Source organism: Centropristis striata, chromosome 4 (genome assembly GCF_030273125.1).
Source record: "Centropristis striata isolate RG_2023a ecotype Rhode Island chromosome 4, C.striata_1.0, whole genome shotgun sequence".
In the NCBI taxonomy this organism is placed as follows: Eukaryota; Metazoa; Chordata; class Actinopteri; order Perciformes; family Serranidae; genus Centropristis; species Centropristis striata.
In genome coordinates, this window is record NC_081520.1 from 3,765,155 (window position 1) to 3,779,902 (window position 14,748).

Genomic DNA, 14,748 nt, shown 5'->3' on the forward strand with positions numbered 1-14,748 from the left:
AACTAGACACATTTTCTGCTTACGGAGACACAAATTTGCCTTTTTCTTTGTATCTCCACATTTATCAAAATTGTGACATTAATAGTGCTATTTAACAACAAATTATCTTTCAGGTTTGTTTTTGAGTAACAAAATAATAATACATCAATATATAATAATATTTGGGACTAGGTAAGTTTGGGGTACCCTGTACATTTTGCATCACGTAGATTATTCTCTGTTACTCCATTGGGTTATTGGTTGTGCCACCCCTGTATTGTTTTGAAAGCCTTTTTGTAGATAAGTTAGTTAGGCCTTTAGTTTGTTTGTTTTACTACACAGCTAGTTTAGATAGGCCTTGTTTTGTTATATTTGTTTCAACTTTCTTTTGGCACAATCACTTGTCCCATCCTCCCCCACCTTAGTGTGTCTTTGTTTGTTTTTTGTAAAATAAATCATCATTGTTCATATCATCTTTGACTTTGTCTAATTTTCTGATTGTTGTGTTATTGTCTGGTGGCTGGGTTTAGTCAGTGGACGTAATATAATAATAATAATAATAATATATATATATATATATATATATATATATATATATATATATATATATATATATATATGTGTGTGTGTTAATATAATCCTATATCAAAATTGTGACTTTAATTTGTTCAGGAAATATGGTCAGAACAAGTTAAATGTAATACTGAAATTAGCAACTTTTTCACATTTCTGTTTCCAGTCACAGACACATTTTGGAGAAGTCACTTCTTGTCAAAGTCACATGACCACCACACCAGGATGTTGAGTATACGTCACTTAGGGATTTAATGAGTTAAGGTGACGCATAAAGCTGAATATGGGAGATTATAGAAGATTTAAAGTGTTTGTTACACGGGTGTCACCATGGGTTCTTCTGGATTAATAAATCAGACACTGATGTCACAGCGCTCGGTTTTTAAGTCTTTTTTTTTTCAACCAAAATTGCTTTGGGAGTACTTGGCTGAAAAATATTTCACAGGAGGTACATCACTGAAAAAGGTTGAGAACCACTCTGCCCTACAAAGCCTAACTGCAGTAACTACGCAAAGGGTAAAACTGAGAAAAACTGCTTTATATGACACTTATGACCTACATGTATTGATGATGGAATTTTTATGCTCAAAAATCATGATTTATTTGACCTTTGACCCCCAAAATGTAGTTACTGCACTGGTTTTGCTGTAAACGTTTCTAATAGTAATGCGTAAACACAGTGAAGTAACTACAATGTTGTTTAACAACTCTATTCAAAGATTTGTGTATTTTAGACTTAATATTATAAAACAATGTTACATTTTAGTCTTTATATAATTTGATTTTACTTTTTTTTTTTTTTTTTACCTAATTACAATCTAGATAATAATTTCCCTATCAAATAAACTTATAATTTCTATTACTCTTCTCTTCACTTTTCAACACAATGAAGAAATACAAGGCTACACTGTATCACAGTGGATTTTGTAGTTACTGCAATTTTTACACCATTATTTCTCTGAAATAAAGCAAAATTGAAATCTAAAACTTTGTCACAAGGTAAAAAAGACATAAAGGATTTCATTTTTAGTTATAACTCAATTTCGACCAAACATATAGTTACTGCAGTTAGGCTTTGTAGGGCAGCACTGGTTTAACCCTCCTGTTGTCCTCGGGTCAAGGAAGGAAGAAGAGGGAGGATGCAAAGGGAAGTAAAAAAGGATGGAGGAAAGAAGGAAGGAAGGAAAGAAAGAAGGATAGAGGAAGGAAAGAAGAGAGGAGGAAAAGGAGAAAGAATGGAAAGGAGAGAGAAAGGAAGGAGGATGGAGGAAAGAAAGGGGAGGAGGAGAAGAAAGGAAGGAAAAAATAAAGAAGGGGGGAGAAAAGGAGGGAGGCAGGAAGGAAAGAGGGCAGAAAGGAAGGAGGAAGGAAAGAAAGAAAGAAGGAAGGAGGGAGAAAAGGAGGGAGGCAGGAAGGAAAGAGGGCAGAAAGGAGGGAGGAAGGAAGGAAAGAGGGCAGAAAGGAAGGAGGAAAGAAAGAAAGGAGGGAAGGAAAGGGAAGAAGAAATGAGGATAGAGGAAGGAATGGAGGCGGGAGGGATGAAAGAAGGAAGGAAGGAGGAAAGGAGAGGAAATCAGGAGGAAGGAAAGAAGAGAGAAAGTAAAGGAGATAGCGGAAGGAGGAAAGAAAAGAAGGGAAGGAGGGAGGAAAGGAAGGAAAGAAAGAAAGGAGGGCGAGGGAAGGAAAGAAGGAAGGAGGATAGAGGAGGAAGGAAAGAAGGAAGGAAGGAGGAAAGAAGAGAGGAAGGCAGGAGGAGGGAGGAAAGAAGGAATAGTCAAAACAGATCAATTTGACCCGGAAGGACGACAGGAGGGTTAAGAACATGGGGGCACCTAAGGGGGGCGGTCGCCTGAGACCGGCAGTGGGCAGACCTGAACCTTTACACAGTCTACGACATGGACAGACAGTACCAGTCCAGCTACTGGGAGAAATGAAGCTGAACTGGGCCTTGAAGCGGTTATTCCCATCTTGGAGAGCAGCTCCGTTCAGTAAAAGCGCTAGCATGTTAGCATCGGTTAGCAGAGCACCAGCGGCTCCTCGGGGAGCAGAGGAGGAGGGTCCGGGGAAGGAGCTCAGGTCCCCGCAGAGCCCCCCGCTGCTCTCCGGTGATGAGTTCGGGGCTTGACACGGTCCGGTTCGCCGTCACCGAGGTGGCTCAGTGGGGTAACAGCTCCGGTTGGGTGGTGGGGACAGAAGGGGACATGTTGGGGTTCTGGTTCTGGTTCTGTTTGGGTTCTAGGGGTTCTGGTTCTAGCAGCGGAGGGGAACACACTCCGACACAACACCGGACTGACAACGACACGGTGACAACTGGGACTTCACCTATTTCACCACTTATTTATTATATTTACACTGTAAGTGAATACAAATATATGCCACAACACTGAACATACACGTATATGCGCTATTAGGTGAAATATACGACAACGAAGAGTTTAAATCTGCACATAAACGCAGGAAATACGATATATTCAAGTACTTCTTACCTTTAACAAATTAGACGTCGCCATGTTTCTTCAACTTATCATCTCGCGGAATCTCGCGAGAAGACAGGTGCTACAGCTCGCTTAGGATGAGGTCATGGGAAACCTACACACTCAATAAACAGCGGTGGGAGCCTTCCAATTCTGTCTCTCAAATAAAATCAGAGAGGTTCATTTTAAAATTTTGCATAATATTTACCCATGTAATAAGTCAATTTCCAGGTTTGCTGATATAAGTGAAATGTGAACTTTCTGTGGAGATGAGCCAGAGATAACTTTACATTTATTTTATACTTGCCCATTGTCATCTATATTTTGGAGGGATATGGAAAACTTCATACTTGATAAGACTATACAGACCATCATTTTTTAACCTAAAAATAGTAAGAGTAAAAGTATCCTTTATAGTAAATCTTATGCTCCTGATGGGAAAGTTTCACATCCACAAGGTGAAGTTTTCCAAATTCCTCCCTAACTTCAACGTTTTCACAAGAGAATTAAAATGTTATATAGAAACTTTAGAGTTGATGTCAAATAAAAAATGTGAACGCACTCTGCTACACTTTAAAAACGTATTTTCAGAAGCCCCAGAATAATATAAAGAGAAGCACCTTTTACCCTATGTGCCTTATGTTATTTTATTTATATATATATATATATATATATATATATATATGTATTTGATTTAATGTAACTGACATTTTTCTTATATATCTTGTTATATACTGAATGCCTGTATTTCTTTCACTCTTAAATAAAGATCTGAAAAGAAAAAAAAAACAGCGGTGGGAGGGTTAAATAAGTGTCATTTTAAATGATTTATAGGTTTTATCCCTGCAGCTGATTTCTACGTAGATACAACAAGGACATTGATGTAAACTGCTCATTCTGCAAACAGCATGAAGAAGATGTTTGTCATTTGTTCTGGTCCTGTCCATTTGTATCTGTTTTCTGGCAAGATGTCTCATTTCCCAGAATATTTTATCTGGTCTCTCTTACATATATAAATATGCTGTTTGGGTTCCTCTCCTATCCTACGAACAACAAAGATTAATTTTTCATTATCAACCTGATTGTTCTACTCACAAAATACCATATACACAAATCCAAATTCTCTAATCACAAACCATCTTTTTTAATTTTTGAGAAGGAGCGCAAACAGTACATTACAACAATGTACTGAACCACTGAAATATGCACTCTTTATAACATACTTACCAACTAATTCATCATTATTTTATATACTGTGACCCCCTGGCGTTGTTTTTTTGTTTTGTATTAATGTTCTGTATTTTTACTGCTTGTAATACCTGACTTTCAATAAAGTTTTTTTTTTTTTTTTAAACAGCGGTGGAAGGATGTGCAAAATTTTATCAACAGAAAAACTGGACAAGCAATCCACTTTAATAACATTATTATTTGTTTTGAAGAAAATCAGATGGAAAAGGACTTGAGTTTTTTTGTACAGCTAGTTCTGTTTTTAGGGAAGTTTCACATACAGAAGAAGAAATGTTCTGACTCCAAACCCAGTTTTGTTCACTTTCTACAGGAACTGGAGCAATACTGCACTTCTTTTAAAGGACTTAAGAGCAATAAGGCTCGGAAAACTGACTTTGTTTTGGACAAATACTTTATTGATTGGTGAATCATACATCATGTTTTTTATTTATTTATATATTTATTTTATTTTATTTTATTTTATTTTATTTATTTATTTATTTATTTATTTATTTTTTGTTTTGTCTCTGTTTCTTGCCCTGTTTTTATTTTGGATCTCTGTTTTGGAATTGATGTTTGTCTGATTTTGTGTGTGTTTTTCTTTCTGTAACCCCCTGGAAAATACTGTACATATTGTAAATTGTTATTGTGAATTTAAAAAAAAAAAAAAGTTTTAAAAAAAAAACAGCGGTGAGAGGTTTTTTCAAATAATAGATCTGAAAGGGGTCTTGGAGTCATTAACTTCGTTGACATCAAATAACACCTTCAAAATTAATTGGTAGAGAAGTTGCTTGCTTATGATATTTCATTCCCTGCCATATCTTTAAAAAACGTGGTGGTTTACAGTTTCTCTTAAAGTGTAATTATTCTCCTTCTAGACTTCCTCTTTAAATGTCTAACTTTCACAGACCAGCTCTCTTAGCATGGAATCTTTTTTATGTTCATAACTTTTCCCCTCATAAAACCCTGCTATGGAATAACAAAGACATTACAATAAAAAAAAAAAAATCTATCTTTCTTCCTTCCTGGCATGCAAAAGACATATCTTTCATTATTGACTTATTTGATAAACATGGCAACCTTCTCCCTTATAATGACTTTATTAGTACTTTTGAATTTCTTATTAGATTTAAAGACTTTAGTCTTGTATGCCAGGCAGTTCCTTCTGGTACCATACAGTTGATGAAATATCATCTTTCACACAGCACAAGTGCAAGATTTGACCCCAAACTAATTATTGGTCGCCCTCTGCTGGATAAAAAATGTAATAATTAATTCATAAGGAATACAATCCATGCTAAAAAGAAATATTCTCCAAGAGGGAAATTCTACTGTTAATTGATGATGTTGGTTACTGCCTTATTCATTTTGCATCTCTAATAAGATTAAATAAATACACTTTAACATTTTACATAAAATCTACCCTTGCAATGCAATGCTATCTAAGTTTATGGATATGGATAGTAAATGTGTCTTCTGTGATGTGGAGGAATCTATTGCTCATGCATTTTGCGAATGTAATGTTGTGCAGGATTTTTGAATGGACTTGAGAAATCGTTTATCTAACTTTCTTAGTGTCTCATACCTACTCACCAAAAAGATGTTCTTTGTTATTTTACTCTATTTTACTATTGTAACAAATCTGTTGAATTTGTAACCAATTTATTAATTCTCTCTTGTAAGTTCTTTATACACAAACACAGATTTCTCAAAGTTAAGCCAAAGCAGACTATCAAGAGCTGCAGAGGACCAGAGAGTCGACTCTTCATGTAATAACTGTGCCACCCTGTGGCTAAACATCAGCACTGAATGTTCACTTACTGTGATTTCTTTTTTTCAGTGCAAGAACAGCAGACCAACATTAATTGTAAGAAGTAATTTTGTGCATTTTTACACTGCACTTTTAAGATTTCATGCTCAAATGCATGTAGTTGTACTGAGGGCCACTTCAAGTGAGGGTGCGGGCCGTATGTGGCTACTTTTATTTTGTTACTTTTGTTTAATTTACACCTATACTGACTTATGCACTTCATTCACTTTGTCTCATATTTATTTATTTTAATTTTAATTATTTGATTATTCTGTTTAATTCACACCTGTACTAACATATGCACTTTATCCAAGTCGTCTCATATTTATTTATTTATTTATTTTAATTTTAATTATTTTATTATTCTGTTTAATTTTCACCTGTACTGACTTATGCACTTCACTCACTTTGTCTCATATTTATTTGTTTTAATTTTAATTATTTTATTATTCTGTTTAATTTAAACCTGTACTGACTAATGCACTTCACTCACTTTGTCTCATATTTATTTATTTATTTATTTTGATTTTAATTACTTTATTTTTCTGTTTAATTTACACCAGAACTGACTTCTGCACTTCATTCACTTTGTCTCATATTTATTTATTTATTTTAATGTTAATTATTTTATTTTTCTGTTTAATTTACACCTGTACTGACTTATGCACTTCACTCACTTTGTCTCATATTTATTTATTTTAATTTTAATTATTTAATTATTCTGTTTAATTCACACCTGTACTAACATATGCACATTATCCACTTTGTCTCATATTTATTTATTTATTTTAATTTTAATTATTTTATTATTCTGTTTAATTTAAACCTGTACTGACTTATGCACTTCACTCACTTTGTCTCATATTTATTTATTTTAATCTTAATTATGTTATTATTCTGTTTAATTTAAACCTGTACTGACTAATGCACTTCACTCACTTTGTCTCCTATTTATTTATTTTAATTTTAATTATTTTATTATTCTGTTGAATTTTCACCTGTACTGACTTATGCACTTCACTCACTTTGTCTAATATTTATTTATTTTCTCAATTTGTGATGCCAGACTTTTTGTTCTACCCAAGATGAATGTTCTGACTGTAAGTGGAACTTCTCAATAAAGTTTTGAGGGGAAAAAATCCGATGCTGTTTCCTGTTTGGGATGAACAGAGCGTCCCTGAACGCCTCCTCTCCCTCTCTGAGCCAATGGGATTGAAGCTGCTGGGAACAGACGTTTCTACGACACATGAGGCTACTGCAGCGACTCACTGGAGCTGACCAAGTTAGAAATAATGGCTATTCGTATATTAGAAATAATATTTTTCTTATATTTTGCCTCTCATATTCCTATCACATTATGTATTGACTTACAAGCCCTGTTGCCTGGATACCTGTTTCCTCAGCCGGTAAGTGTCAGTACCAGTCATATACAGTCTATGTTGCCAGTTCTGCCCTACAAAGTCTAACTGCACTAACTACATGTTTGGTTGAAATTGAGTTATAACTAAAAAATGAACCCCTTGATGTCTGTTTTATCTCGTGGCAAAGTTTTAGATTTAAATTTTGCTTTATTTCAGAGAAATAATGATATAAAAAACACAAAATCCAACTCAAAACCAAGCAGTAATTGCACTTACCTAGGTCTGCTTTGGATATGAATACTAATTTAAACATAAAAAATAATAGAAATTACAAGTTTATTTGATAGGGAAAGTATTATCTCGATAGTGATGAAGTAAAAAGGTAAGATAAAATTATATTAAGATTAAAATATAACATTTCTTTATAATAAGAGGAAAATCCACAAATCTTTAAAACAAAAGAGTTGTAAAACATTTAAATACACTGATACCAAAATCAATTTAAAAATGTTCATTCACTGAAAACAAAATATAAAAGCTGAAAGAAGACAACAACATTATAGTTACTGCTCTCTGTTTTTGGATTACTAACATAATTTTACAGCAATGCAGTAACTACATTTTTGGTTGAAACTGAGTTATAACTAAAAATGAACTCCTTTATGTCTGTTTTATCTTGTGACAAAGTTTTAGATTTCAATTTTGCTTTATTTCAGAGAAATAATGATATAAATATTGCACTAACTAACTATGTAACTAAATACTAACTAACTTATCTCATTGAAGAGCAGAGAGAACGTATAGCTGCATTAAAACAGATCACACGAAATTGGTTGGACGTTAATACACCATGCATCAACAAATAGAAAATAACAGTAGATAAGATTAAGGAAATGGAAAGAATCACCTACAAGTTAAGAAACAGAGAAGAAGAATTTAAAAGAAACTGGAGTAAATGGGTAATGGAAATAAATGGAGTGGAAAACTAGAACTGTGCGTGCTGTGCCTGGAGTGCTGAAGGAGTGTTAATATTTGTAATTTCATAACCTGCAATAAAGTAAAAAAAAAAAAATATTGCACTAACTACAAAATCCAACTCAAAACCGAAGTACTTGCCACTGTCTGATTTCGATATATATGCAAATTTAAACATAAATTCTGACAGTCTGCTTTGACTGTGATACAGGGTAGCCTTGTTTTTCTTCATTGTGTTTAATAGTGAAGACAAAAATAACAGAAATTATAGGAGTTTTTATAGGGAAATTAGTATCTAGATATTGATTGAGTAAAAAAGTGAATAAAATATACCATTGCTTAATAATATTACGTCTAAAATACACAAATCTTTGAATAGAGTTGTCAAACACTTTTAAATACACTGATAACAAAATCAATTTGCAAATGTTTGTTCACTGAAAACAAAATATAAAAGCTGAAAGAAGACAACAACATCACTATTAGAACCTTTTACAGCAAAACCAGAGTGCAGTAACTACATTTATTGGGGTCAAAGGTCAAATAAATCATCATGATTTTTGAGCATAAAAATGACATCATCAATACATGTAGAAATAAGTGTCATATCACTTATCTACCTATAACCCATTTGGCTGGCCAGTTAAAACATGTTAATGCAGTTTTTCTCAGTTTTACTCTACACTGTAAAAAATGTCTGTAGATTTTACGGTGAAAAACTGCTAAACCATGACAGTAAAAGACCGTAAAATGATAAAAGGATTAATTCAGTTTCAGTAACAATGAAACACTGTAAATGTATATATCAGCCAAAACAGTATTTCTTTTACAGTTTTTTTTTTTAAATTATTCCATTGTAAAATACACTGTAATATGTATACAAGCCATCATTTTTGCATTTATTTAAAAAAATTAAAAAAAACTTTTTCTAACTGTTAAATATACAGACTGTAATATTTAATGGTAAGATCTTTAATTCATGCAGCATTTATAAAGTATTTTCTTGTCAATCTTATGGCAAAACAGCGTTTCTTTTGATGGAAAAACTTTTTATTTATACGCTCAAATATGGAATAAAATGGCAATCTTAAACGTGAAATCAACAGTGCTAATATCATTTTACCGTAATATTACAAAAAGTTGCACCGTATTTATTACGGTAAAGTTCTGGCCGCCACAGCTGCCGTTTTTTTACCGTAAAAACAACAGTTTTCTTTACAGTGTATGCGTAGTTACTGCAGTTAGACGTTGTAGGGCAGAATACACAGTTGAAATTACAATACAAGTTATATTCAACTGTTTTGTGACTGAAGGAATGTTTCTTTCCATCAGCTGAGAGATCTAATGAAGTGGTATGCAGCAGAGTTCAGAGACCCCATGGTGCTGGACCCTCCACAGTGGTTCAGAGCTTTTATTCTCCTGGAGGCTGTGTTTCAGACGCCTTTCTTCCCCGTTGCAGCGTATGCTTTCCTCAAAGGTCAGTTCATATAAAAAGGTGGTTACTGTGTTGTGTCCTTACTGGTGTCTGAACTAACTGGTGCCTGTACTGATGTGTGCAGCTGTTTTCTGCCTCAATTAGAAGATTCGTCACATATTTAATAAACATACACTACCGGTCAAAAGTTTTAGAACACCCCAATTTTTCTATTTTTTATTGAAATTCAAGCAGTTCAAGTCAAATGAACAGCTTGAAAGGGTACAAAGGTAAGTGGTGAACTGCCAGAGGTAAATAAAAAAAGGTAAGCTTAACCAAAACTGAAAAATAATGTACATTTCAGAATTATACAAGTAGGCCTTTTTCAGGGAACAAGAAATGGGTTAACAACTTAACTCTATGGAGTCTTGGGCTATTTTGTCCATTTTTGAATTCTTTTCATGTCTTTGTAAGTCATTTTGTGTCTTTTGGTGTCTTTTTTGTCATTTTGTGTCCTTTTTTTTGTCATTTTGTGTCTTTTTTTAGTCCTTTAGTCCAACATAAAATGTGATTTTGAATCTTTTTTTTACTTTCAAAACACTATCATGCTCAATAAAGAATTTTAAATGTTGCAAATGTGCATTAATTTCAGAGTACACTGAGACATTAAACTGCATAATTTTCAATTACATTCTGGAAAAGTTGGTGTGTTCTAAAACTTTTGACCAGTAGTGTATACAGTCATGGAAAAAATGATTCCATGGTTTTCTTGATAATGATATTGGTTATAATCAATAAAACCGTGTTAAATGTCTAGATATCAGCTCTTCAATTTAACTCTTATGAGCTATTTTTTTTGTTATTATTATATTTGTCCAAACAAATGTACCTTTAGTTGTACCAGGCAATAAAATGAACAAAAAATGGAAAAAAAACAAGGTGGTCTCATATTGTTTTCCATGACTGTAGAGGTGATGGTTCATGAACAATTACATTGTGTTGTAGTGAATTTAAATCCAGCTCTAACTGATCTTGCAAACATTATATTTTCATGCTTTGTTTTTATGTATAGGTGGCTGTAATGTAGCGTTCACTTATACAACAATATTATCCACACTAGATGGAGATGCCACCTGGAAATCGCCAGTTAAATGTTTATTAAATATGATGAATCTGCTAACTGGGGCAAAACACAGCTGCACACACGAGTACGGCAACCAGTTGGTGTGGAAACCAGTAAGGACACAACACCGGAATCACTGCCAAGAAGTCTGTTGTCTGCAGAATGTCTTATTAATATGCTGCATTCATGCTCCCAAGACTCGGGAACAAATGGATGGCTTTTGGAATATTATAGACCTGCAACGCTGAATTTAATTTATGATTAATGCTGGGCTACACCAAATGATTTCCCCAGTCCCAGACGAAAAGCTGGAAGTCTTTAGTGAATCTAGGAGTTTTACTGGAGTCACAGCGCTCCGTCATCTCCATGGTTACGTTTAAGGTAGTAATCTGCTCTGTTTCATATCAGTCTTTTCCTAGTCTTTGGTTGGATCATATCAAACGTGTTTGATATCAACACCGGCCAGTAAAACCACTTCCACAAGAAAAAGGAACATCACAATAATGCCCAATAAAAATATAGTGATGTCATATATTTAGATGTTTCTTAGTAAAGAGATCAGTAAGGAGACCCTGTTAATCAATATAGGCTATATTAGGCCTCTTTATCATCAGAATCTGAAATACTTTATTTATCCTCGGTTGGAAATTCGGGCGTTCCAGTTGATTGTTGAGAAATGCATTGAGGAAACCTTTCAAATTAAATTATCTGACTCCAACAGTAAATCCTCACCTGTTTCTCTGCGCTGATCGTTTGATGGGGAATGATGAGGAGACGTCTGAGTTCTCAGTTTAACTTCATTTTATTACAATACGTCAAGGTCCCTGATCAGTTCATGGAGGTTGGACCCTGTCTACTTTCCCTTGAACACTTTTTATAACGTATCAGAGGTTTAATAAGAATGTAGGTTGAACTCTCTAGGAGGTGTCTCTCTCTCCAACCGTTGATTTGTCAGTTTATTGCATACGTGGACACGTTATGTCACCAAGCTGCTCAGCACATCATATCTGTGAGCTGACCTGTTAACAAACTTTGAAAACACAAACTCCTGCCTTGATAGGACTTGCAGAGATATTACTGGAGACACAGATTTTGCAACAAAACAATAAAACATAAAATATATCTTTTTGTGATTATAGAATCTTACTCTAAATATGGCAGAGGAAGTTTAAGCAGATGCAGTAAATTTATTTAGTTTAATCATAGTTTAAAAACAATATTAGCATGTGATCATTGTATCAAAGCATCTTGCATGCACAGAGAGGACACACACACACACACACACACACACACACACGTAGTGAATTACACATGTATAGATAGTGATGTTCGTCACACAGAGACAGAATCACAGATTATTTCTAACATGATACAGAGAGATGCATTAAGGAATACAGGAAATATACACTACCGGTCAAAAGTTTTAGAACACCCCAATTTTTCCAGTTTTTTATTGAAATTCAAGCAGTTCAAGTCAAATGAACAGCTTGAAAGGGTCCAAAGGTAAGTGGTGAACTGCCAGAGGTAAATAAAAAAAGGTAAGCTTAACCAAAACTGAAAAATAATGTACATTTCAGAATTATACAAGTAGGCCTTTTTCAGGGAACAAGAAATGGGTTAACAACTTAACTCTATGGAGTCTTGGGCTATTTTGTCCATTTTTGAATTCTTTTCATGTCTTTGTAAGTCATTTTGTGTCTTTTTTTGGTCATTTTGTGTCTTTTGGTGTCTTTTTTTGTCATTTTGTGTCTTTTTTGTCATTTTGTGTCTTTTTTTTAGTCATTTTGTGTCTTTTGGTGTCTTTTTTTGTCATTTTGTGTCTTTTTTGGGTCATTTTGTGTCTTTTTTAGTCCTTTAGTCCAACATAAAATGTGATTTTGAATCTTTTTTTTACTTTCAAAACACTATCATGCTCAATAAAGAATTTTAAATGTTGCAAATGTGCATTAATTTCAGAGTACACTGAGACATTAAACTGCATAATTTTCAATTAAATTCTGGAAAAGTTGGTGTGTTCTAAAACTTTTGACCAGTAGTGTAGATAGAACTAAGAGTTTGCCAAATATTTGCATTGTAGGATATGTACATAAACAAAAAATAAAGATGAAATATAAAAATGTGTGATGTCTCGTTCGCAAATGATTTGTATGAAAGAATGAACAACTTGGAACAACTTTCTACCACAGATTGTAAATATTGCTTTCTTCTATTGTTATTAGTTTTTCTTTTCTTTTAAAATGAATAACAGAATTATAATAATTTATTGTAAATATTGTTTTCCTTATCTTGTTATCCTTTTTTCTGATGCTTGCTTTGGCAATATATACATTGTTACGTCATGCCAATAAAGCCAATTGAATTTAATTGAATTTAATTTAATTGATTGTGTTGTGCAGCCCATAACTCAGTGTGTTTCTTGTCTTCCAGGTGGCTGTACGTGGATCAGGACTCCTGCCATTGTCTATTCCACACATGTGGCCACCACCCTGGTCCCAATTCTAGCTCACATCCTTTTCTATCAGTTCCCTATGAAACCCCACCCTGGTCCCCAGACCATGCAGGAGCGCTGGCGCTTGGTGTTCATATACTTACCGTACTTGTTGGTGCCTGTACTGTTGCTCCTCACCATGCTGCTGTCCTCCACATACAACCCCACCTCCAAGTCTGGACTCAAGCCATCCAAATCCAAGAAGAAGAACTGACTCATAACCAGACTGCAGCTATCTAATTTCCCTCCTATTTTAGGAGGTATTTTAAATCTGTGTGATTCTGTAATGGTAACATCCAATCACAACACGAATCAGTTTAAATGAAACATATGGCTTCTGAATCATCTACACAGTATCGCATTTGCATGTGATATAGAGAATGAATATAGAGATGTGAAAGAGAAGCTGTGTGAATCAGACTACACTGTAAAAAAGAAACTGTTGTTTTTACGGTAAAAAACCGGCAGCTGTGGTTGCCAGAACTTTACCGTAATAAATATGGTTCAACTTTTTGTTATATTACAGTAAAATTATATTAGCACTGGTGATTTAACGCTAACGGTTGCCAATTATATTCCATATTTTACCATAAAAAATAAAGTTTTTCCATCAAAAGAAATTGTGCTTTGCCATATAATTGACAAGAAAATACTTTATAAATGCTGCATGGATTGAATATTTTATCATAAAATATTACAGTATATTTTTGTTATATGGTGTTTAGTACATTTAACAGTGAGAAAAAGTATTTTTACAAAAAATAAATGCAAAAATTACAGTGATGCTTGTATATGTATTACAGTATAGTTTTGTAACAAACACAGTGCCACAGTATTTTACAGTGGAGTAATGTATTTTTCCAAAACATAAAAAACTGTAGAAAAAAAGAAATACTGTTTTGGTTGATATATACATTTATGGTGTTTCATTGTTACTGAAACTGAATCAACCCATTTATCATTTTACGGTCTTTTACTGTCATGGTTTAGCAGTTTTTCAGCATAAAATCTACAGACATTTTTTACAGTGTACATTATACAGAGGAAATTGAAAAAAGTTGTTTTTTAAGTAAACAATTGTTTGTTTAACACATGCTCTATCCGTATCTTTACTGAAGCAAAAAAATATGCATTTATAAAGGGCTCTGTTGGAAATTAGGTTTACATTTCTATTTTGTTAATATGGATTGATGCAGATCCATAAAGAACTCGCCCCTGGTGGGTAGTCCAAGTGACTCTGCAACAATAAGAAATAGGTGTCAGCCCACTGTAGCCCACATGGTCAGCCTTAGGGCTGCACAATTAATCCAATTTTAATAGTGAT

General features: G+C 33.8%; 2 protein-coding genes and 1 long non-coding RNA gene across 3 annotated transcripts in view; 1 reads left to right on the forward strand and 2 right to left on the reverse strand.

The window, feature by feature from the left end:
* LOC131970446 (cullin-5-like) overlaps positions 1 to 3,109 on the reverse strand; it is a 35,128-nt gene extending 32,019 nt beyond the window's left edge. The window contains exon 1 of the mRNA XM_059331842.1: positions 3,039 to 3,109. Within this exon, the coding sequence (XP_059187825.1) occupies positions 3,039 to 3,062 (24 nt within the window). The 5' untranslated portion in view covers positions 3,063 to 3,109. The remainder of the gene's footprint in view (positions 1 to 3,038) is intronic.
* Positions 1 to 14,748, reverse strand: part of LOC131970452 (uncharacterized) — a 96,074-nt gene that overhangs the window by 41,031 nt on the left and 40,295 nt on the right. The window lies entirely within an intron of this gene.
* On the forward strand, positions 7,143 to 14,029 carry tmem97 (transmembrane protein 97). Its single transcript, XM_059331847.1, has 3 exons — positions 7,143 to 7,469; positions 9,732 to 9,876; positions 13,364 to 14,029. Exons 1-3 carry the CDS (start codon positions 7,356 to 7,358, stop codon positions 13,636 to 13,638), a joined length of 534 nt encoding a protein of 177 aa, XP_059187830.1. The 5' UTR covers positions 7,143 to 7,355; the 3' UTR covers positions 13,639 to 14,029.

Bases quoted from the DNA above. Each gene is read 5' to 3' on its own strand.
- tmem97 (XM_059331847.1), top strand. From the start codon at position 7,356: ATGGCTATTCGTATATTAGAAATAATATTTTTCTTATATTTTGCCTCT. The intron at 7,470-9,731 runs GTAAGTGTCAGT...TCTTTCCATCAG, and splicing joins GATACCTGTTTCCTCAGCCG to CTGAGAGATCTAATGAAGTG. The intron at 9,877-13,363 runs GTCAGTTCATAT...CTTGTCTTCCAG, and splicing joins AGCGTATGCTTTCCTCAAAG to GTGGCTGTACGTGGATCAGG.